The sequence below is a fragment of the Lipophrys pholis genome, assembly GCF_963383615.2.
Source record: "Lipophrys pholis genome assembly, chromosome: 1".
In the NCBI taxonomy this organism is placed as follows: Eukaryota; Metazoa; Chordata; class Actinopteri; order Blenniiformes; family Blenniidae; genus Lipophrys; species Lipophrys pholis.
The window spans coordinates 53,335,329-53,356,822 of NC_137635.1; the positions used below are offsets into that span (position 1 = coordinate 53,335,329).

The window sequence follows — 21,494 nt, forward strand, 5'->3', positions numbered from 1 at the left end:
CTTTTTTTTAGTTTACATGAACTGACAAACATTTCACTGTTTGTAAGCTGAGCTCAGTGACTCTCACTCAGACAGAGGAAGAAAAGATTGCTGCTGCTTTGTGGCTTTTACTCTTGTGTTGTGACTTTTGTTGTTGTGTTGTGACTTTTACTCTTGTGTTGTGACCTTTGTTGTTGTGTTGTGACCTTTGTTGTTGTGTTGTGACTTTTGTTGTTGGGTTGTGGCTTTTGTTGTTGGGTTGTGGCTTTTTGCTGTTGTGTTGTGACTTTTACTCTTGTGACCTTTGCTGCTGTGTTGTGGCTTTTGTTGTTGTGTTGTGACTTTTACTCTTGTGTTGTGACTTTTACTCTTGTGTTGTGACTTTTGTTGTTGTGTTGTGACTTTTTGGTGCTGTGTTGTGGCTTTTGTTGTGTTGTGACTTTTGCTGCTGTGTTGTGACTTTTACTCTTGTGTTGTGGCTTTTATTGTTGTGTTGTGGCTTTTGTTGTTGTGTTGTGACTTTTGTTGTTGGGTTGTGGCTTTTGTTGTTGGGTTGTGGCTTTTTACTGTTGTGTTGTGACTTTTACTCTTGTGACCTTTGCTGCTGTGTTGTGGCTTTTGTTGTTGTGTTGTGACTTTTTGCTGCTGTGTTGTGGCTTTTGTTGTGTTGTGACCTTTGCTGCTGTGTTGTGACTTTTACTGTTGTGTTGTGGCTTTTGTTGTTGTGTTGTTACTTTTACTGTTGTGTTGTGACTTTTTACTGTTGTGTTGTGACTTTTGTTGTTGTGTTGTGACTTTTTGCTGCTGTGTTGTGGCTTTTGTTGTGTTGTGACTTTTGTTGTTGTGTTGTGACCTTTACTGTTGTGTTGTGACTTTTGTTGTTGTGTTGTGACTTTTACTGCTGTGTTGTGGCTTCTGCTGTTGTGCGGTGCTGTCGGCCCCTCTGGGCCACCTTAAGCAGCAGACAGTATCAAGCAGGACAGGAGATGGATGGATCAGTAAAGAATTTTCACTCTGTGTATAAATAATGCTGATATGAGATCTGAAACATGACACGTTAACTTCTGCCAATCAAATGGTGAATATTCTGCTCTGCTGGGTTCAGATATTTGTAAAAGATTGTGATGTAATCAGAGGCTCACCAGACATGAACCTCACCGCACAAGTGGATAAAATCCGATTTCTTCTAAATGAAGAGCAATAGGGGGTTTTGAAAAAAGAAAAAAGAAACAACCCTAATGGAAATCACTCTGACAGCTTTCAAAGAACAATAGTTAAGTTGTTTATGACGGCGTTTTATCACAGTCCTAATTAAAGTAATTCTGTAAAATGTGTGCGAGTTTTTTCTTTCTATTGAGCGCATGAAGGTTCGAAAAAAAGAAAAAACTTCCCCGCCCCTTAAATATCTGCCCGGGTGCGTGTGGGGAGGAGGGGAGTCCAATCTCTGGACACATGTTCCAGACCAGCACCTCCTCCGGCTCCGGGGCGCAGGACGCACAGAGGACGCGCGTAAAAGTGCCCGAGCCGCTTCACTTTGAACGCTGATCCGCGGCGTGCGCGCCTCGCAGGGTTCGGACTTTACGCCGCTTTATCAACCGCGATGTTTTCACGATCTTAAGCCAGATTTCCGCGGCGGTATCCACGTATGTACTTCCCGTGATGCCGGGACTCCGCAGCCGCGTTTGCGCCGCGCTTTGGATCCAACATGTGAGGATTTCTGGGGGAATTACCAAGGACGCAGCGTAAAGGGGGAAAAAAAAAAAAAAAGCTTAAAATAACCAGCGAAGCTCGTTTTAAATGCGGAATGGGGCCGTCAACTCCAATCCTGCTGGCTGCCGCGTTTTTAGGTAAGAATTCTTCCCATCTTTGTGGGGATTGTTGTTGTTGGGTTGATGTGGTGCAACAAGTGCGAAAAACATGTTTGTCTCCACCTGCGCACGGAGAGCTGCTTTCAGTTATTTACTTCGGTTCAGTATTTCATGAACTTAAGTGTAGTTTTCTAGGTATTATTAGTCATGTAGGAACCTGCTCCATGTCTCAGGTCACCTCAGCACACCTGTTTACCTGCTGCATGGTTTTATCGTTGTGCGCAAAGAGACTTATAGTAAAAATAATAATAATAATGATAATAACAATAATAATGATGTTGTACCTTTTGCAACAGTGATGTGCATGTTCGAGGGTGGTAATAAAAAGCTTCCCTGGGGCAGTTGGGCAGATGAAAGCGTCGGGAGAGTTAAGAGCCACTTAAAAATATCCATTCCTGATGAAAACCCTTTGAGTTGAGGATTGTTGTTGAGCCAGTGAAGTCCGTCTGCTGCCGGTGACATGATGAGGAAGGAAACCTAAAATGACCAGTTTGAAAATTTTGAAAAAGAAAAAAGAAAAAGAAACGATATTTTTGAGTCCACTTATCCTGAAGTGTGTTTAAGTGGATCCAACGTTCAATTAAGTGGTGCGTTATTGCAGCCTTTCTCTGTTGTAATGAAAACGCGCTGTCAATCCGGATTAGTGCGCCCTGTAAATCCACTGGGAGAGAAAAAAAAAAACCTTTTCACAGAGAAACAGCAGTTTAAAACGTCGCTGGGGGGGGGGGGGGGGGGGGGGGGGGGGGGATGGGTGCACGTGGAGCTGCTTGGACTTCACCTTTCTGCGGGTTTAATCCTATAAATCTTCACTCTGAGTCTCACCAGACCTTTAAAGTTGAGTTACAGCACTGAATACTGACCAGGAAAATGAAAATATTGGCTCCAATATGTTGGAGTTTGATGGCAGAGTTGGCTTGTGGAGAAATATGTGAGTTTCTCATAACTTTTGATCTTTTCCAACACAGAGACAAATGACACTTTATGGAAAGATGCTCTTAAATGCTTTTTAGTGAGAGATGTGAGAAACAAATCAGCTTGTGAAACACTTAAGTGTACATCCACCTACTGTATGTATTTTCATATATATAAGCCATATCCACCATAAGACTCCGGCTGTTTTCTCTTAATTCCATCCTGTCTGTGCTTACATCAGTCACTGTAAAGCCTTTTACATATATTACTTATTTATCTATATTTAACTTTATTTTCTATTCATTCTGTGCAGAGGAAGGCTTTAAAAGAATATCTATGTTATAGTCAATAAGAAGACAATTTGACATTTGAATTGAAATGAAGTGTTATGAGACAGAAACACTGGAAGTTTTCTTCTGTCTCAAAGAAACAGTCTGTGGTTCATGGTCAGGTGGAAATGTGTGTGTGTGTGTGTGTGGGGGGGGGGGGGGGGGGGGCTAGTGATTCTACAAGCTGTGAATTGATTTGTGGGGATATGTGTGTTTCTCATAATCGTTCATATTTTCATTGCAGTGAGAAAACTTGAATTTACAAACTGGCTGAAACACTTAAACGGCTTACGGATGCTCGTCTTAAGTTTTCGAAAACAGAAAAATTGACATTTAACCTAAAGATTCCTGGAGTCTGTGAAGAGTTTGCATGTTCTCCCTTTCTCCAGTCCAAAAACATGCGTTTCAGGATACGTTGCGTCTCTAAATCGCCTGTAAGTGTGTCGATTCTGTGAGGGACTGGTGACCGGTCCCCACCCTGGAATCGAACCCAGTAACCTCTGAGGTGGTTAAAGCCGTTTTAGAAGATGAAGAGACTGAAGTTAAATTTATTGCTTGAAATCGACACAAACAGCAAACAACAATACATGTAAGTTAAGAACTGGGTTGTAAATAAGCCTTCTGAATAAAAAAGTATTTAATAAAACTGCAGTATAAGCGCAGATATGTCGTCAGGACTGAAAAACGAGCGCCAGCCACCAAAACGGATCAGCTGGTAAAATGTTCTGGGAATGAAAGCTTTGAAGTGTGATCTTCTTCAAAGGAGCCGGAGACGACAAAGACAACTCCACAGTCAGGGGAGTAATCAGTGCCACGCTTTGCAGAGAAGAGCGAGTCTTCAAAGTGTTTAGGTAAAGTCGGTACGAGCCGGGGGGGGGGGATGGAGGACAAGCTGAGAGCCAGGGAATCACTTCGTGGTCTCCATCAGTAAAAGGAGGAAGAGGGGCGGTTAGCAGCTGCCATGGAAATCTACATGTACAAATTTCCAGTTTTTTTGGAGGATCTTTTTTTCCATGTCGTCTCAGTTGAACCTAAAAGTTTGTTTTCTGACATTTGAAACAGCCCCAGAAAGAAAGAAAAAACAACAAAAAAAAAAAAAACAACAACTTGGAAAGTCAAAACCAGCCATTAAATACTTACAAATGAGACCAAAAGAATGTGTCAAATTCCTGTTCTGTTCATGGTTGATGCATGTTGGCACACTGCAAAACAAACACAGATTAATCATGTTCTCCACTGCTCTGACCTCAATAAGCTTTTTAAACAATCATCTGGAGCCCGATGGTTGTTTACTGATCAGTCCAGACAGAAAATATCTCAATGACACATCATCCTGACCACGACCAGTCTCGTTTTTTTTTTAGAAAGATTCAAATTTTGACATAAAACCGCCAAATGAATTATGTTATATTTCTGAATTACTGAATATTAGTATTTTCATACAATAAGAAAATGACATGCTGATGTTACCGTTTAGCTCAGATTTCTATTTGTGGAATAGCTCATGTCTGTATTTTTTATCAAAGAGGTCATATTATGCAAAATTCACTTCCTAAAAGTTTTCCAGCAGTACTAATCGTCCCCATACCTGGACTGACGTCCCAGAAGTGAAGACAGTCTGTCCTCTCTCTCCCTGGCTTGTTTCAGTTTTAAAAAGTGTGTTGCTCCAAGCAGCCAATCAGGAATCAAACCCTATATAGTGTCATCGGGGGTTTAGCCAATCCCAATCAAGGTAGGCCCTCCCTTTGACTCCTCCCACAATTAGGCAGCTCTGCTCTGGCACATGGCACCACGAGAGGAAGTACTTCCTCCTCTTCCCAAGATGGGCATGTGTGGGCGGAGCCAGTCCAGCTCACACAGACACAGCAGATTCTGAATGCAGCTCCTAGGATCCAATATTCAAATGGAGGCTGCAGCAGGTTAAATCTCGGGATCTCCATACGCTTCACCTTTTTGGTAGATGTCCTGTTAAAACCAAGAAAGTGACAATGTGAGAACTACAACAACTCTGATAAAGAAAATAGAAACGTTTCCTGATTTAACTTCAGACTGAGCACAAAATTATCTTAAAAACATGTTTTGTTGAAGGTAATCAAATTATGAAATTACGTTTTTTTGTCCATCTGATGTCGCAAATCTGCAGTAAAACTTCACTTGCTCTACTTCTGTGTCCAGTTGGATCAGGGGTGTCCAACATGAGGCTCCAATCCGGCCAAACCACCAGCAAATTCTGAACATTTCCAAGAAAACATTGATTATTTTAACTGAATTTCTTAAGGGTAGCGGACACAACACAACTCTGAGACCCGAGCTGGAATATCAGTGACGCTGCCAGGAAGTATAGTAAACTAGTATTAGCCTGAAAGTCACGCTGTCAGGGCGCGTTTTTCTAAAAACAGCCATAATGCAGCAGCTATAGGAGACGTTTTTTGGGACATTTCACTGCATTTTGCACCAGAAAGCTTCATTAAAATTAGTTTTATGTTGAGATTGTAGTCGATTATAATAGTAATTGTTTGTTTTTTGCAAATACATAGACATTCTCATCACATAATGGACTCTGCACCACAACAAAGAGAAACTTTAAAGTATAAATGTAAAGGTTTTTATGGCTCTATATGACCGGGCCACTCAAGATGAAGTATGTGAAAACTGAACCAACATGAATTTGACACATATTGAGATGTTTTCTGAGGTATTGCAGCTGAAGTTTTACTCTTTTTTAAAAAAATTTATTCTTTAATTCTCTGCTCAGCTGCTGTTTTGCCATAATGACGTGAGCGCTTGTGTGCTGTAAACACGGTGGAAGAAAAAAAATAAAAAATAAAATCACCTTCCCTCCCACATGCAGCCGCACATCTGGCCGACGAGGCCGCGGAGACAAAAACAGCGTTTTACAACCTGACGTCATGCTCAATATGAAACTCTGCAAAACTGGTGGTTCCAGCTGTCGCCTGGATATACAAACGTGAGATAGAAAAACTTTCAAAACGAAAAACCCCACCTCCAGATAGTGGTTTGTTTTGTTGTTGTTGTTGTTGCTCTTTTTGATTTCCCTGCCAGACTGAGAGATAACACAAAGTCCTTTGTCGGCTCTCTGCCGGCACGTCCCACATGGCGGAGTCCGTCCCCTCGTCCGGCGTCCCAGCGCTCTTACCTCACCGCTCCGATCGGGGCCAACTGGAACTGTTGGCCGCCACTCGTGGCTCGGGGGAGTTTTGTGGGCACTTTGATTCAGAAGGAGCAGCAGTTTGGGAAAGCACAGAGGGATTGAGTTTTGATTATTGCCTTATTGAGGTTTCTTTAACAACAAGGCAAAAAGAGGAAAAAAAACAAAACCTAAAGCATTCAGTCATTCCGCTGCAGTTAAAAGTGTAAAAGTGACGCTCCGTCGTAAAGCTGACAAACAGGCGACATGAAGCTCTTTATGATTATTCCCTCGTTTGTTTCTCTCTTGGTTTGTTTCATTCTGATGTCATGTCAAAGGATTTGTGACTCGTGATTTCAATAAAACTCATGTTTCATTATAACGAGGAGATTTTCCCTGAAGCTGCTCGGTCTGGAAAATGTCTCTAGCTCAGCATCAGACACAACAACACTTCATGTTTCCCCAAAAAAATAAATAAATCAAAAGGAGCGCAATGCGATTTAGTTTGATTCTGTTTATTCACAGACGCGTTAGAATCAGATTCGTCTCCTACATGTGCTGTGTTTTTGTTTTTTGTTTTTTTTTTAAGGTGGAGAGTCGCTGATTTCAACAAAAACAGAAAAGATTTTTTTTATTTTACCCAGAATTTCTTCTGCTTCTTTTAAAGTAAATGTGATGAAAAGGATTTATCTCCATGCAGATGGTTTGTAGGCCCGTTCCCACGGCAACGCTTCAGATAAGTTTTATGTTTACATGGCATCGCTGCTCGGAGCTTCTGAAAATGCACCGTCTCCGTGAAGACGGCGGAAAACGCTGCTACTGCCCAAGCGGACCACGGCCGTAATAGATAGTTGTTCTGCACATGCTCAGTATCCGAGTTCACATTCTCCTGGGATTTTATACTTTTATTTTGACAGTCACCGTGATAACAATCCAACTTGGTCGTCTGTCCACACGAACATCCGTGTTCTCCCATCGTTAATCTTTAGAGTGTCTTGTTCTCTGCTGCACAATCTAGAGCTACACTCGGTAGAGCGCTGAACTCCCAACGCCACGTTTGTTTGCGGAACCGAGTTAGCATCGCCAGCATGATAGCCATTAGCTCATATCGATGCTAACCAGCCTGTCAGGTAGCTACATCACTGTGAAACACAGAGCAGGTAGCGTCTCCATGGCAACAGACGCTGATCTCCTTTGATCTCCTCCATGAGGCGCCTCTCCCGTCTGCTTTCTATAGGACATTATTTTCTCAGTTTTTGTGGATTTATTTGGAACCAGTTAGACGTTAACGTCCCAAAATCCTATTGATTGGTCCTTGGCTGATGACAAATCATCCCTGAGGATTTCATGCAAATACAGTGAGTGGTTTTTTGCAAAAAGTTGGTAAAATACATACAAAAACGAATAAATAAATGAATAAATACACATAAACAACATAAGCTAATAAAGAAACCCGACAGGAAAACCACATTGTTTTCATCGTTTCTGCCGTTTGCATTGTTTGCATCGTTTCCAAAATGTTGCTGCGACACTTTTCTGAAACAGGAACGCAAAAACGATGCATACCCTAACCCTAACCCGTAAACGTTGGCCTGAAAGGGTCACCAAGGTGTCCTGATACGTTCACACACAAACACACATGCAGGTCGTTTCTGTTCTCGCCACTGAGTCAACAAGCTGCTGGGTCCGAGCGAACCGCAGGCGCAACGGAAGAAAAAAAGAAAATGGCTTCACAAACACGTAACATGAAGCAAACTGTGAAGCGTCTTTGGACTCAGCTTCAGCATGCAGCGCAGCGTTACTAATGCCACCAGCTGAGTCGGGGAGGGGGTGGGGGGGGGGTGGGGGGGGGTAAAACAGCTGGATGCACTTTTGTTCCTCATGGAGCTTTTGGCTTCTTTCAATCAAGACGTTCGGGTCCCGCCCTCGGCGTGACGATCAGTCTCAAATTAAGCGCACGGCGGCATTCCTCTGTAGTAAACGATATCGCCTGGCGCGTCAGCGCCGACAGAAGGAATTTAAGGCAAAGTCGTCGTATTTCAAGGTAGATTTCTACGATATTCAGAGTATTACATGGAATGTGAGCTTCGGGGCTTTTCTTTGGCTCTGGAAATGCTTTCATTTCCGACATTTTATCCCGTTAAGCCGGGTCCATCTCTGGAGGTATTGTTATTTCATGTGGTGAGTGACGAGGGTGGGAGGTGAGAATTTTCACCGCGGCTCTTGTTTTTTTTTTTATTCCTCCATGTCAGTTCGGTTTGTCCCGGCTTGTCCGAGTCCGTTACGGAAGCAAGAGTTTCACTTATCAGCTCCCCAGTTTATTACCTGATCAGTGGAAGTAATCCATTACTATTCATCCCAGGTGTTGCGGGTCGCTGATAAAAGAGTTTGAACTACTGAATGAAAGACTTTAAATGCTTCCACGAGGCCCGGCGTATTGAAAACAGAAGGCTGAAAGCAGCTTTTCTTCTGTTTGATCTCAGTGTCATTAACGCTCCTATTGGCTGCAGTCGGGTCTCAGTTATGAGGGTGTAAAAACTAAGTGGTTTTATTTACTATTTTAACCACATCCAAGTAAATATTTGACTTCACACAGCTGCTCACTGGATTCCTGATCATTTATTACCTTTGCCAAGAACAGTTGGGGGCGACGGTTATGTTTTTGTCTGTGTGTATTTTTTTTTTTAAATGTATTTATTGGTTTGTATGAATGTATTTTACCAACATTTCGCAAAAACTATTCACCCAAATTGCATGAAATTTTCAGGGATGATTTGTCTGTATCCAACGATGTTTCCATTAGATTGTGAGAGCGACTGGGTCAAAGGTCAAGGTATAGGTCACAGAAAGGTCAAAAACATATTTCTGCCATAACATAATTCGGTCCGTTTTAATCCGATTGATGTCAAACTATCGCCAAAGTGTTCAGTTTTCCGTTCCCTATCCTCTGATATGACACATGACGCAGTGACGTCATTACCCTGGTTAGCAGTTGGAGGTCAAAGGTCAGGGGGGGGGGTCACATGGCGGAAATTGTAAATCGTGTGTACAAACAGTCACAACATGAAGCAATCGAAACCACCATGACAAATGATGGAAGGAGTGGTGCATCAAATAACCTTGTAATCCACTGGTTTCCATGGTGACAAGTGTGGCGTTGGTGAAGGTCTGCGCTCTACCGAGTGTAGTTCTAGTCTGAAACGTGCTTCTCTTGACATGACAAATCTGTTTCTCAGCATTAAGAATCTTAACATGCTGATGTTGCTGTGTTTGTTTGCACAGCCTTGGCAGAAGGTGCCACTCTTCACTTCTCAGACGGGCGCTCCAGCCGACTCTCCCTGGAGAAAACCTTCGGCCGGTATGTCAAAGACTCGCAGTGCCAACACATGCTGAAGCACCTCCACAACGGAGCGCGGATCGCCGTGCAGATGCCTCCGACCGTGGAGGGCCACTGGGTGTCCACCAGGTTCGTTTCATCCTGTTTGCTGATCCGTCTTCCATCTTGTTTTCTCTTAGGATCATATGTGAGGCACCTCAGATGGTGCGTACGCTTATCATCTGGTCTCCTTTGGTAAAGGAAGCATCAGTGGTTCCTAGGCTGAAGGAGGTTCTAAAGGAAGCATCGGTGTTTCCTAGGCTGAAGGAGGTTCTAAAGGAAGCATCGGTGTTTCCTAGGCTGAAGGAGGTTCTAAAGGAAGCGTCAGTGTTTCCTAGGCTGAAGGAGGTTCTAAAGGAAGCGTCAGTGGTTCCTAGGCTGAAGGAGGCTCTAAAGGAAGCGTCAGTGGTTCCTAGCCTGAAGGAGGTTCTAAAGGAAGCATCAGTGGTTCCTAGGCTGAAGGGGGTTCTAAAGGAAGCATCAGTGGTTCCTAGGCTGAAGGAGGTTCTAAAGGAAGCATCAGTGGTTCCTAGCCTGAAGGAGGTTCTAAAGGAAGCATCAGTGGTTCCTAGGCTGAAGGGGGTTCTAAAGGAAGCATCAGTGGTTCCTAGGCTGAAGGAGGTTCTAAAGGAAGCATTGAGCCTCCTTTCCTTAGCTTATACAGAATTCAAACGCTTCTTATCATGACCGCCACTCAAACAATTCCGGGGTTAAGGAAAAGTGAATAGAAAAGGAGATAGGAGATAGGAGGGACTATTAGGAGACAGGAGGGACTATTAGGACGCACCCCTGGTCTTTTTAGCGACGCGCACAAGCGTAGGAAATGTCGGACTCTGAAGTGTGTGAGGTGAGTTGTTGGGGTTTTACCGACATTCCACCTGAATCGTGGGAGCAGCTGAAACAGGAAGCAGTTAGTACCACAATAAGATGTTGTTAAATGCTCTCAGCAGTGGTGACCAATGGTTTTTCAATGACTTCTTTTACGCTCCAGCTCCACCCACTCTAACATGGGCTCCAGCTCCACCCACTCTTAACATGGACTCCAGCTCCACCCACTCTAACATGGGCCAAACCAAAGTGTACAACCAGCGAGAACATGCAGACTTACAGGAAGTTTTTTCCACTTATGTTTACATATTTGCTGAAGCAAAGTGGCAAAAAAACCTGATTATAACCTTCGGAAATACTACAAATATGACGCATATATCAATATTTAGCACGCTTGTTTTCCTTCGACTTTAGTATTTCATTGAAGTTAAAATCTTAAACCACCAAGTCACCGAATACGCCCACAGTTGTATACAACTCCAGTTGTTTGTAATTATGAACATAAATGTTTATTTTTTTCATTCAAACACAATATTTCTGGTTAATTGAACCAATCTTGTGAAATAAATTCAGGATATTATAGGAGACGAGCGACTTGTGTGTGTTTGTGGAGAACTGTTTGTGCTTGTGTGTCATGAAGTGTGTACGCAGAGAATATTGCTGGAGAACGTGTGTTTGTTGACGTACAGTATATTTGAGTCAAGCTGCTGATTAATCTGAGAAGAATGTGATTAATCTGAGAACAATGTGATTAATCTCAGAATCGACTTCCTCTCTAGGTACTTACTGAATCATTTCCAGCGTCTGGACAAGTATTTTTTTTGTGTGTGTGAGAATTGTTTCTTTGTCGTCTCCTGCAGCTGCGAGGTGAGGCCGGGTCCGGAGTTTCTGACCCGCTCGTACAGGTTTCACTCCAACAACACCTTCCAGGCTCACCAGTTCTACTATGAGGACAACCACTGCACCAAGCCCAGCTACACCCTGGTCATCCGGGGACGCCTCCGCCTCCGCCAGGCCTCCTGGATCATCCGCGGGGGCACGGAGGCGGAGTACCACCTCCACCGGGTCCAGATAGTGTGTCACACGGCCGCCGTGGCCAAAGACTTGGGCCAGAGGCTGAACCGCAGCTGCCGGGGCGCCGCCAGGGGCCCCTGGGAGCCCGGCGTGGCCCACGAGCTGTGGAGCGAGGAGGGCGGCTACGACTGCTCCCGAGAGCTCAACTTCGCCATGCACGAGCTGCAGCTGCTGCGGGTGGAGAAGCAGTACCTGCACCACAACCTGGACCACCTGGTGGAGGAGCTGTTCCTGGGGGACATCCACACCGAGTCGTCGCAGCGGCTGTACTACAAACCGTCCAGTTACCAGGCGGCGCTGCAGAACGCCAAGGTGAGTCCCTCACCTGGGCTGGAATTCAATTACAGCTGTAATTGTAATTAAAGAAATGCAGAAAGGCTTTACGAAGAAATAACATAAATATATTCATCAAAGAAATACATTAAAGCTTTAAAAAGAAATGAAAGAAATAGATTAAAGCAAGTAATGAAGAAACTTAATCTCCAGTGTTTCCCACAGCAACGTGATAAACGAGCACCACTGCTGAGGACACAGACTTGTGCCCCGTTTACACGACAACGTTTGAAGTGAAAACGATTCTTTTTTTTTTTTTGCGTTTTAAGTTTCAGATAACTTTCACATTCACACAGCAACGTTTTGAAGACATTTGTTTACAGGCAAGTGTGCCGACATTCGTATGTCCAGACGACCAAGTCATTTTCCAGAAAGTCTCGTTTTCACCCGTCTCCACGGCAACGGAGCCCGTTTACCTGAGTTTTACTCAACAACAATTATTTCTTGATAAAAAGCTTCTTTCTTTTTTTCTTTTTTTTTTTTTTTACACAATTTTCCTGAGCTTCTGTTGTTCTGCCTCACTTTGTCTGTATATCATGATCAAATGCTTCAAGATTTTGACACTAATTCTGCTCGCCAAGGTTCTGGACACAACCAGTAGTGTAATAATGACCAATAATCTGAAAAAATTGTGACTATTTTAGACGTCATAAAGTCAATGATGGTAGTAATTTTCATTTGATTCAGGCTTCCTTCTGAGGGCCGGTCAAGCTGAGCTTAAGGACCCAGAAACTTATGACGCCTCAGAGGGAATATTAACAACCAATAATACTTTTAATAAAAACATTGTTTACAACCTTAATGAATGATCCTGATGACTATCCCGTCAACTATATATATTTTTGTGAAGCAAAGCTTTCATTTTCAAACTATGCATTTCTACATTATAAACAGTTTTTAATGCTCATTACATTATTGGAATATTTTCATTTCAATGATGGATCAAATAGTTGTTAAGTTGCTTTGTCATATAGAAAAAAAGGCAAAAATCCTAACATCATTGGCCAAAATATCAAAGTTATTAATAAGGATGATATTTGGCTTTGGTTGTTTTTCCTAAATGAGCTTATTAAAATAAGTTAAAGAACTTCTTCAACTCCCACACCGTTCGACAAAATGCAGAAATTCCTCCGGCGCAAATCATCGAGGAATTTCTGCAGGGACACGGATCTCAGAGCTCGTCGTGTTTAAAAGTTTAGACGTTTAAAGTTTAAAGTGTTCAGACTTCATTCCAACCACATCACAGGTCATTCGCTCCCAACAGCAGAACGCGCTCACCAAATACCTTGATTGCAGTGCAACAGAGTTCACATGTCAACACTTAACTTGACCACTTTTTATACAGCGATCGCTCCACAGTTTGCTTTATCCAAAACTAATCCCGGGGATGAAAATGTGTCCCAGTGTTTTCTTCTGTTTTGTTTTGCTGCTTCGGCAGTTTTGCTTCAGATGACAACCGGCTGATTGCGACGGTTTTCTGAGGTTCAGCGAAACATTGAGGCGCAATGGGAAAAATGGAAAATCTTCACATTTGATGACTCTAAAACTCTTAAACGTCTCTCTTCTTTTCAGCTTGCTGTGGTTTAAAGTTCAATATTAATGAGAAATGCAAGCTCACGGCGATACCACCCCCCCCCACCCCCCCACCCCCGTGCTGGAGCTCAGTCAAACTGGTGATTTTTAATTTTTAAAAACTTTTTGGGGTTCAAATCCCTTATTTTCTACTGAAAAGTGGAAAAAAATTTACAAAATGTATTTATTTATTTATGAATGTATTTATTTTTATTTACATTTTTTACTTTTTTTTATTTATTCACAAACATATGAAAAAAAAGAAACATGAGGAACAAACAGAATGAATGAAAAACAAAAAAAGAGACACATATGAGTAATCCAGACACACTCCAATCTTACAAAATGTTCCTCACATGTTTGAAAAGGAAGAAGTAAAACTAACATGTTCCGGTCAAATCTGGAGAACTGTTGTTGAAAACAAACAAATCTCAAAGCCGAGTGAAGCGTCGTCACGTCAGCAGGATTGTATTTCACTTCTTCAGTCTCACTTCCCACCTGAACTGGAAGAATCCAAACTGAACCTCAACAAGTCAAATGAAGTGAGAAACCCGATGCAGATCTGGAGAGAATCGGGTCCACCTGAGAGGGAAAGACTGAAAACTTCAGTGATTCTGAGACTCTGGAGACTCTGAAGTCTCCGGAGTCTCTGAAGTCTCTGGAGTTTCTGGAGTCTCTGAAGTCTCTGGAGTCTCTGAAGTCTCTGGAGTCTCTGAAGTCTCTGGAGTCTCTGGAGTCTCTGAAGTTTCTGGAGTCTCTGAAGTCTCTGGAGTCTCTGAAGTCTCTGGAGTCTCTGAAGTCTCTGAAGTCTCTGGAGTCTCTGGAGTCTCTGGAGTCTCTGGAGTCTCTGGAGTCTCCGGAGTTTCTGGAGTGAGTCTCTGGAGTCTCCGGAGTTTCTGGAGTGAGTCTCTGGAGTCTCTGGAGTCTCTGGAGTCTCTGGAGTCTCCGGAGTTTCTGGAGTGAGTCTCTGGAGTCTCTGGAGTCTCTGGAGTCTCTGGGGTCTCTGGAGTCTCTGGAGTCTCTGGAGTCTCCGGAGTCTCTGGAGTCTCTGGAGTCTCTGGGGTCTCTGGAGTCTCTGGAGTCTCTGGGGTCTCTGAAGTCTCCGGAGTGAGTCTCTGGGGTCTCTGAAGTCTACGGAGTCTCTGGAGTCTCTGGAGTCCCGCCGTCCGGCCGTCAGTCTGACGGTTTATTTACTTTTAGTTTATTTTGTTTTGAAGAGTTTTGGCCTCATGAACTAAACTCAGTAAACATTTGATCTGAATGAAACCAGAAACTGAACATTCATCCAACAAATCCAGAGAAAGAAGAGAAGCTTTTCTTTCTTTTTCTTTCTTTCTCTCTTTCTCTCTTTTTTCTTTTTTCTGTCTTTTTTCCGTTACTTATTTCTTTCTCTTTTGTCTTTTTTCTTTTCTTTTCTTTTCTTCTTTTTTCATTTTTTCATTTTTTCTTTTCTGTTTTCTTTTATTTTTTTCTTCCTTCCTTCTTTCTTTCTTTCTTTCTTTCTTTCTTTCTTTCTTTCTCTCTTGACTAGTGTTGTTCCGATACCAATTTTGTGTCCCAATACCGATACCGATACCCGGTTGCATAGTATCGGCCGATACCGATATTTGCAGATACCGATACTTGCCTATACCGCAGTGTTTAAAAAAGATGTGGCCTGTCTTTCTTCCAATTCTTAAGAACTGCACACTCACTTGGTTGTATAAATCATTGCTATCATGGCTTCATCTGGCTGCTTAAACCTTTGTGAAACAGGACAAAAACACCAACACAGTAAATGTAGGACAACTTTTTTATTTCCTACTTGGTATGGGTGAAACTGTTTTAGCGTTTTGAGTTTTAAATGCCAAAAAATAGTGCAATATCTATGTACCGGTAAATACATGTAAAACAGTAGAACAACCCCAGTTAAATCTAAAATAAAATAAGAAATAATATAGATATGAGGCTTTCCTTGGCATGTACTGCATACGTCACCATACATGGATCAGGAGTCAGGGCAGCAGTGAGGGAGAGTCGGGAGAGAGAAAAACACACGGCGCTGCGTATCGGCGAGTTAATAGTTCGTACCTGCCGATACTCCACCTGCCCCCTCCCGATACTGGTATCGGTATCGGCACAGCACTACTCTTGACCCTCCTGACCAGCAGCTGAAACCCTGGAGACGTTTTCATCGTCGTCCTCAGCGGAGATTAAAATGAAATCCTGGATGGTGGTGGTGGGGATGGTGGTTGTGGTGGTGGTGGTGGTGGTGGGGTTGAACAGGAACCCCCCCCGCCCCCGCACCGCGGCGATGACCACAGCCGCTCTCCTTAAGCCCCGCCGGCCTGCCGAGGCGCAACGTGAAACCGGGCCTATCCCTGGCAGCAATCAACATGTGGTATTCTTAGAATTCTGATTCATGCAGCCCCATGAATTATTCCAGCGAGAACATACCAGATCTGCTTTCATGGCTGCCTGAAGCGTAAATCACGGGAGCTGCATGTGTTCCAGTTCTTCTCTAAACTTTTCTCAATGAAGAGGAAGTCTGGGTGTTGGTGGTGCCTTCAGGTGCGACGAGAAAAACCCGTCAAGCACAGTTATGGAGCTTTTCCACGAGTTCCTACTCGACTCGCTATTGACGCTTTTCCATGACGTGTTAGTCCCTACTACCGGGTACTTTCCTGGTACCGGGTACTTTCCTGGTTCCTCCTCGCAGAAGTCACCAGTTAACAGGGGCACCAGTTAAACCGAAACACCGGAGCGTGAAGCACAATCGTAACCATCCACATTCTGTAATATTATTGATAAATATATGCAAATATTTCCTATTTAATTTATTATTTGAGCTGATATTCCAATGTACGTTTGTGCCGCATCATATCGGGGGTGATCACTTGTGCACGACGGGGAAAAGCTCCGATGACTCCGCCCACGCCGTGGTCCTGGTACTCGTCACGATGAAGCAAAATAACAGACAGGAGCCTGAAAATACCAAGTCAAAACATTTAAAGTCAAAATCTATACAGAATCCTTCATATTTCAGTCATGGGAGGATGTGAGAGGAATCAACTCCCGTCATTTCTCTTCGACAGGTTACTAATGGAGCTTTTTTTCATTATCAAGACTCTTTTTTTTTAGTGAAAAATCAAACCAAACATGCTGTAAATTCTTCACATAGATTTTCTTCAGTTCAAACGTGTCGGTGTGTTTTTGATATATAGAGCAAATTAAACAAGCTTCTGTGATATTTGGGTTCATTTCCAGCTGTGACGCTGCGGAAATCGATGTTATAACATGAGAAATAAGCTTCAGACCTCTAAAGCCCATGACTCTGTTATTGAGGTGATCTTGATCCTCTCAGTTTTGCCAATTTGCTTCCATAAAATGAAAAACCTAAATTATAGCCTTTTTTTTTTTTTTTTTTTAAATGCTCATTTGCAGTAACGGTTTAGGATTTAAATTCTATATATTTTCCGGGCAAAGCAGCAGCAGTGCTACACTCCCTCCTACACGGTTGAGGTTGTGGTGGTTTTATTTTGAAGGGGGGCGGGGGGGTGGGTTTATTGCCTCGATCCATTAATCTGAAGCCGTGTAGCCGGAGCTGGTCCCGGTCCGGAACCTGCCGGTGTGCCAGCATGTTCGTTAGTGGTTGACTGGGTGGAACTCGGCAGTGATGCAGGAGTTTGTTCCGTGTCGCCATGCGGAGTCACGACCGCTCGATAATGATCCTGGTTAGGAGGCGATCGGCTTTTTACGCCGTTGCTCTTTTTAAGTGTTTTGTCGGTTTGTACGTTTGCGTCGGGCCTTTGAAAAGTTCATGTTTGGTGATTAAACTTCTCTTTTGTTACTTTTTTATGAGCTTGTAAGTTTATTTCAGAGCAATGAAGTCTGTTTTAAAAATAAAACGTCTAATGTGAAGTCCTGGGAACAGCTTTGAAGCTCCACCCGCTTTGTTTTCCCATATATTTACATCTAAACAGCGTCGACCTGGAAACTGCCGGTAATCTGAAAGGAGAAACATCCAGATTAGACACTTTTTGCCTTTATATATGTGTTAATTTGTGAAACTTTAAGTGTCAAACACAAGTTAAGAGGTCGTATACAGTCCAGTTTTATCTTGAGTGGGCCGAACTGGTAAAATAGTGCCTTAATAGCCTTTAAATTTAAACTTTAAAGTGTTTCTTTCTTGTGACTCAGAGCATTCAGTCATGTAAATTTCTATATTTTCACAAAAACCAAACAATTACTAGACGAAATGACTCCAATCTCAACATAAAGCCAATATTAATAAAAACCTTCTGGTGTAAAATACAGTGAAATGTCGCCGTTGCATTCTGGGAGTTTTTATAAAAGTGAGTAAAAGAGTTCAGCGTTTTCATATTCAAAACATTAACGTGTGACTGAAGCATGTCTCCGTCTCTCGCCTCCGTCCAGAACCACGACCACGGCTGCATCGCCTGCCGCATCATCTACCGCTCGGACGAGCTCCACCCGCCCATCCTGCCGCCGCGGGCCGACCTGACGGTGGCGCTGTACGGCCAGTGGGTGAGCCAGCGCTGCGAGGTCCGCCCGGAGGTCCTCTTCCTCACGCGCCACTTCGTCTTCCACGACAACAACCACACGTGGGAGGGCCACTACTACCACTACTCCGACCCCGTCTGCAGGCACCCCACCTTCACCATCTACGCCCGCGGCCGCTACAGCCGGGGGCTCCCCTCCACCCGCGTCCCGGGCGGCACCGACTTCGTCTTCAAAGGTAACGGGAGTCGTGGCGTCGCTCGGTGACGTCACGTTGAGTAGAGTAAAGTAGAGTAGAGCCCTGATAACCTTTTAATTCAAGTTTTAAAGAGTTCCTTCGTTGTGGCGCATGAGTACGCATGAGGACAAATATTTTCACAACGCCACACGATTACTGCAAAAAAACGACTCCAATCTCAACATCAAACCTTCTGCTGCAAAATGTCCCCAAAGCCTCTCCTGTTGCATTCTGGGTATTTTTTTCAACTCATCCGGTCAGTGGGGCTCTGAGCGGCGAGGCAGAAACTTTTTGAGCAGATATTTCAGCTGCATGGCGTTGTGGCGCTTTTTGAGTTGCGTTGCCGCGCATTTCCAGTTGCGTGGCGGTGTGTTTCAAGCAGCGTTTCGAGCTGTGATGTGGCGCGTTCAAGTTGCGTTGCGACACGTAGCTGAAAGGCAACGAATAGATCAAAACTGTATGATATTTTATCGTAATTACGGGAAATTGATCGACAGCAACCCTGTTAAAATTGTAATCGTTTGCCAACACTAAATAAAATGTTAGTTGCAAGCTGAGAAACTTTTATCAGCTTGTCTGAAAGCTTGTTCTGTCTTCCAGTGAACCACATGAGAGTGACGCCCATGGACGTGGCCACCACCTCCCTGCTCAACGTCTTCAGCGGGAACGAGTGTGGCGCCCAGGGCTCGTGGCAGGTGGGCGTGGAGCAGGACGTCACCCTGACCAACGGCTGCGTGGCGCTGGGCATCCGTCTGCCGCACACCGAGTACGAGCTCTTCCGCATGGAGCAGGACGCCCACGGCCGCTACCTGCTCTACAACGGGCAGCGTCCCAGCGACGGCTCCAGCCCGGACCGGCCGGAGCGCCGCGCCTCCTCCTACCAGATGCCGCTGGTGCAGTGCTCGTCCAGCAGCCAGCCGTCCCTCCGCAGCCGCGGCGACGACGACGACGACGATGCAGACCACCCGGGGCAGCGCCGCAACCGCTGCCCCGAGCGGCACGGCGGGCGGCGTCGGGTCGCCGTGGCCCTCGCCGCGGTCGCCACCGTCCTGCTCGGCCTCTGCCAGAATTAGAGACGCAACGAAACGAGAGAAAACTGTAAAAGGAGGAGGAGAACGCTCCTTCCTGGAACTCGTCCGCCAAAGACTCGACACTGCTGCACCACACAAACTGCACTTTACAGTGGAAGCCAGGACTTTCCACTCACAGATCTGTTGTTGTTTTATTGTGTATTTACCTGCATCTATAGCAGAGTTCTGCTCTGCGAGGACACAGTGAATCCTTGACGGCGGGGGAGAAACTTCTCACGCCGTCGTTCTTGAATACAATCAAAACTCCTTATCTGCACTCGGTTCAAACTCCACATCATGACGAGGGATTTACTTTGAAATTCCCCCGTCCTGGACGACACTGGACGTTGTTTCTGAAAGTTTTTGTAAAACTCCGGGTGGAGAAACTACACCTGGAGGACCCATCAAATAAAGGAGCATCCAATACCCCAGAGAGCGACGCAGTTATTTTCAAGGACTTTTCCTGTCTTGTCGATCGTCCCTTCTTTTTGTTTTTGTGAATTTTCTTTTTTATTGACATTCGTTGACAAATATATGTACATATACATCAATTTTAATAATTCGTTACAGCTCATCAGCATGAACGTCCTCTTCTCTTCCACAAATGTAGTTATAAGGTTATCCTGACAACATTTGCGTTCTATTTTCACACTTTCTCTAACCATAAAGTGCAGCGGACATCCTGTGTCGCTTGTGGGATTTAGAAAACAGATCATCTGATTGCAAAATTTAATGTTTCTTCTGACGCCTCCTCCTTCCAAACTCCTCAATCCGAATGAATCAAAGTGAGATAATTCACAGAACTCAGCATGTCCAATGCGTGTGGACATTCATATACTTTGTGATATAATCCTGTATTTTATATTCATGCTCACTTTGTGTTTCACCAGAGCTGCGACTCGGGAGGAAAACGAGGAAACTCCAGCAAATTTCCCACGACGCTCCGTCCAGTACTGTGAATCATTTCACTTCACGCTTTAATGAAATGATTACAGGTTTCAGCTTCTTGTGAAGGGAGCTTTGTTTGGGGTTTTTCACTCCTTAAGGCTGAAATGAGTTTAGTTCAACGACGAAATGACCACGGCAGGGTTTGGGTTTTTTTTTTGTCCTCCAGAATGGGATCATGTAGTAGAAATGCAGAAAACTGCCTTTTGGCACGACGACCTCGAAAATACTAAGTGACAGCGGCTAAACCACTGATTTAAAAAAAAAAAAAAAAAAGATTAAATGTGATGAAGCTGGAATCCAAGTTTTACGTCATGTGGAATAAAGCAGCGGCAGAAATTTCCACTGCAGCATCACGAGGAGGTTAAGAGGGCGGAGGAAGCATTATAGAGACTCATTGTGTTTGGTGGGGCGTCTGGGTGCGTCCCAATAGTCCCTCCTGTCTCCTTTCCTATCCATGAAAATCAAAGGAAAGAGGAACTAAAGGGAAAACGGCTGCCAGGTGAATAAAGAACCAATCAGAGTGAGAACAGGCTGCACTAAAACTTTACTGTGTTGGTTCTACAACATCCAGAACATTCCTAGTTGGGATCTGGGTTCTAGATGATTTCAAGTTGTTCTAGGCAGATTGTTGCTTTGAAAAAGGAGCAGATCATGTAAGTTACCAGTCATCCTGAGTTTCCCTGAACGCTCCGATGAGCGGGTTCCTTTAAATGTTGTCGAAGCAAGGAATTGTGGGGGAACATGAGCTGGTCTCCTTTGGTAAAGGAAGCATCAGTGGTTCCTAGGATAAAGGAGGTTCTAAAGGAAGCATCAGTGGTTCCTAGGATAAAGGAAGTATCAGTGTTTCCTAGGCTAAAGGAGGTTCTAAAGGAAGAATAAGTGTTTCCTAGGCTAAAGGAGGTTCTAAAGGAAGCATCAGGGGTTCTTAGGATAAAGGAAGTTCTAAAGGAAGCATCAGGGGTTCTTAGGATAAAGGAGGTTCTAAAGGAAGCATCAGTGGTTCCTCAGCTAAAGGAGGTTCTAAAGGAAGCATCAGGGGTTCTTAGGATAAAGGAGGTTCTAAAGGAAGCATCAGTGTTTCCTAGGCTAAAGGAGGTTCTAAAGGAAGCATCAGTGTTTCCTAGGCTAAAGGAGGTTCTAAAGGAAGCATCAGTGTTTCCTAGGCTAAAGGAGGTTCTAAAGGAAGCATCAGTGGTTCCTCAGCTAAAGGAGGTTCTAAAGGAAACATCAGTGGTTCCTAGGCTAAAGGAGGTTCTAAAGGAAGCATCAGTGGTTCCTCAGCTAAAGGAGGTTCTAAAGGAAGCATCAGTGTTCCTAGG

General features: G+C 44.0%; 1 protein-coding gene across 1 annotated transcript; it reads left to right on the plus strand.

Annotated features, from left to right (window-relative positions):
- Positions 1 to 1,407: 1,407 nt before the first annotated feature.
- On the plus strand, positions 1,408 to 19,658 carry LOC308117870 (protein APCDD1). The gene is made up of 5 exons (XM_080477019.1): positions 1,408 to 1,826; positions 9,519 to 9,702; positions 11,301 to 11,826; positions 17,836 to 18,157; positions 18,758 to 19,658. Exons 1-5 carry the CDS (start codon positions 1,784 to 1,786, stop codon positions 19,228 to 19,230), a joined length of 1,548 nt encoding a protein of 515 aa, XP_080333145.1. The 5' UTR covers positions 1,408 to 1,783; the 3' UTR covers positions 19,231 to 19,658.
- The last annotated feature ends 1,836 nt before the right edge of the window (positions 19,659 to 21,494 follow it).

Coding starts and splice junctions, on each gene's coding strand:
- LOC308117870 (XM_080477019.1), top strand. CDS start 1,784: ATGGGGCCGTCAACTCCAATCCTGCTGGCTGCCGCGTTTTTAG. Junction 1,827..9,518: donor GCTGGCTGCCGCGTTTTTAG/GTAAGAATTCTT, acceptor TTGTTTGCACAG/CCTTGGCAGAAGGTGCCACT. Junction 9,703..11,300: donor GGCCACTGGGTGTCCACCAG/GTTCGTTTCATC, acceptor CGTCTCCTGCAG/CTGCGAGGTGAGGCCGGGTC.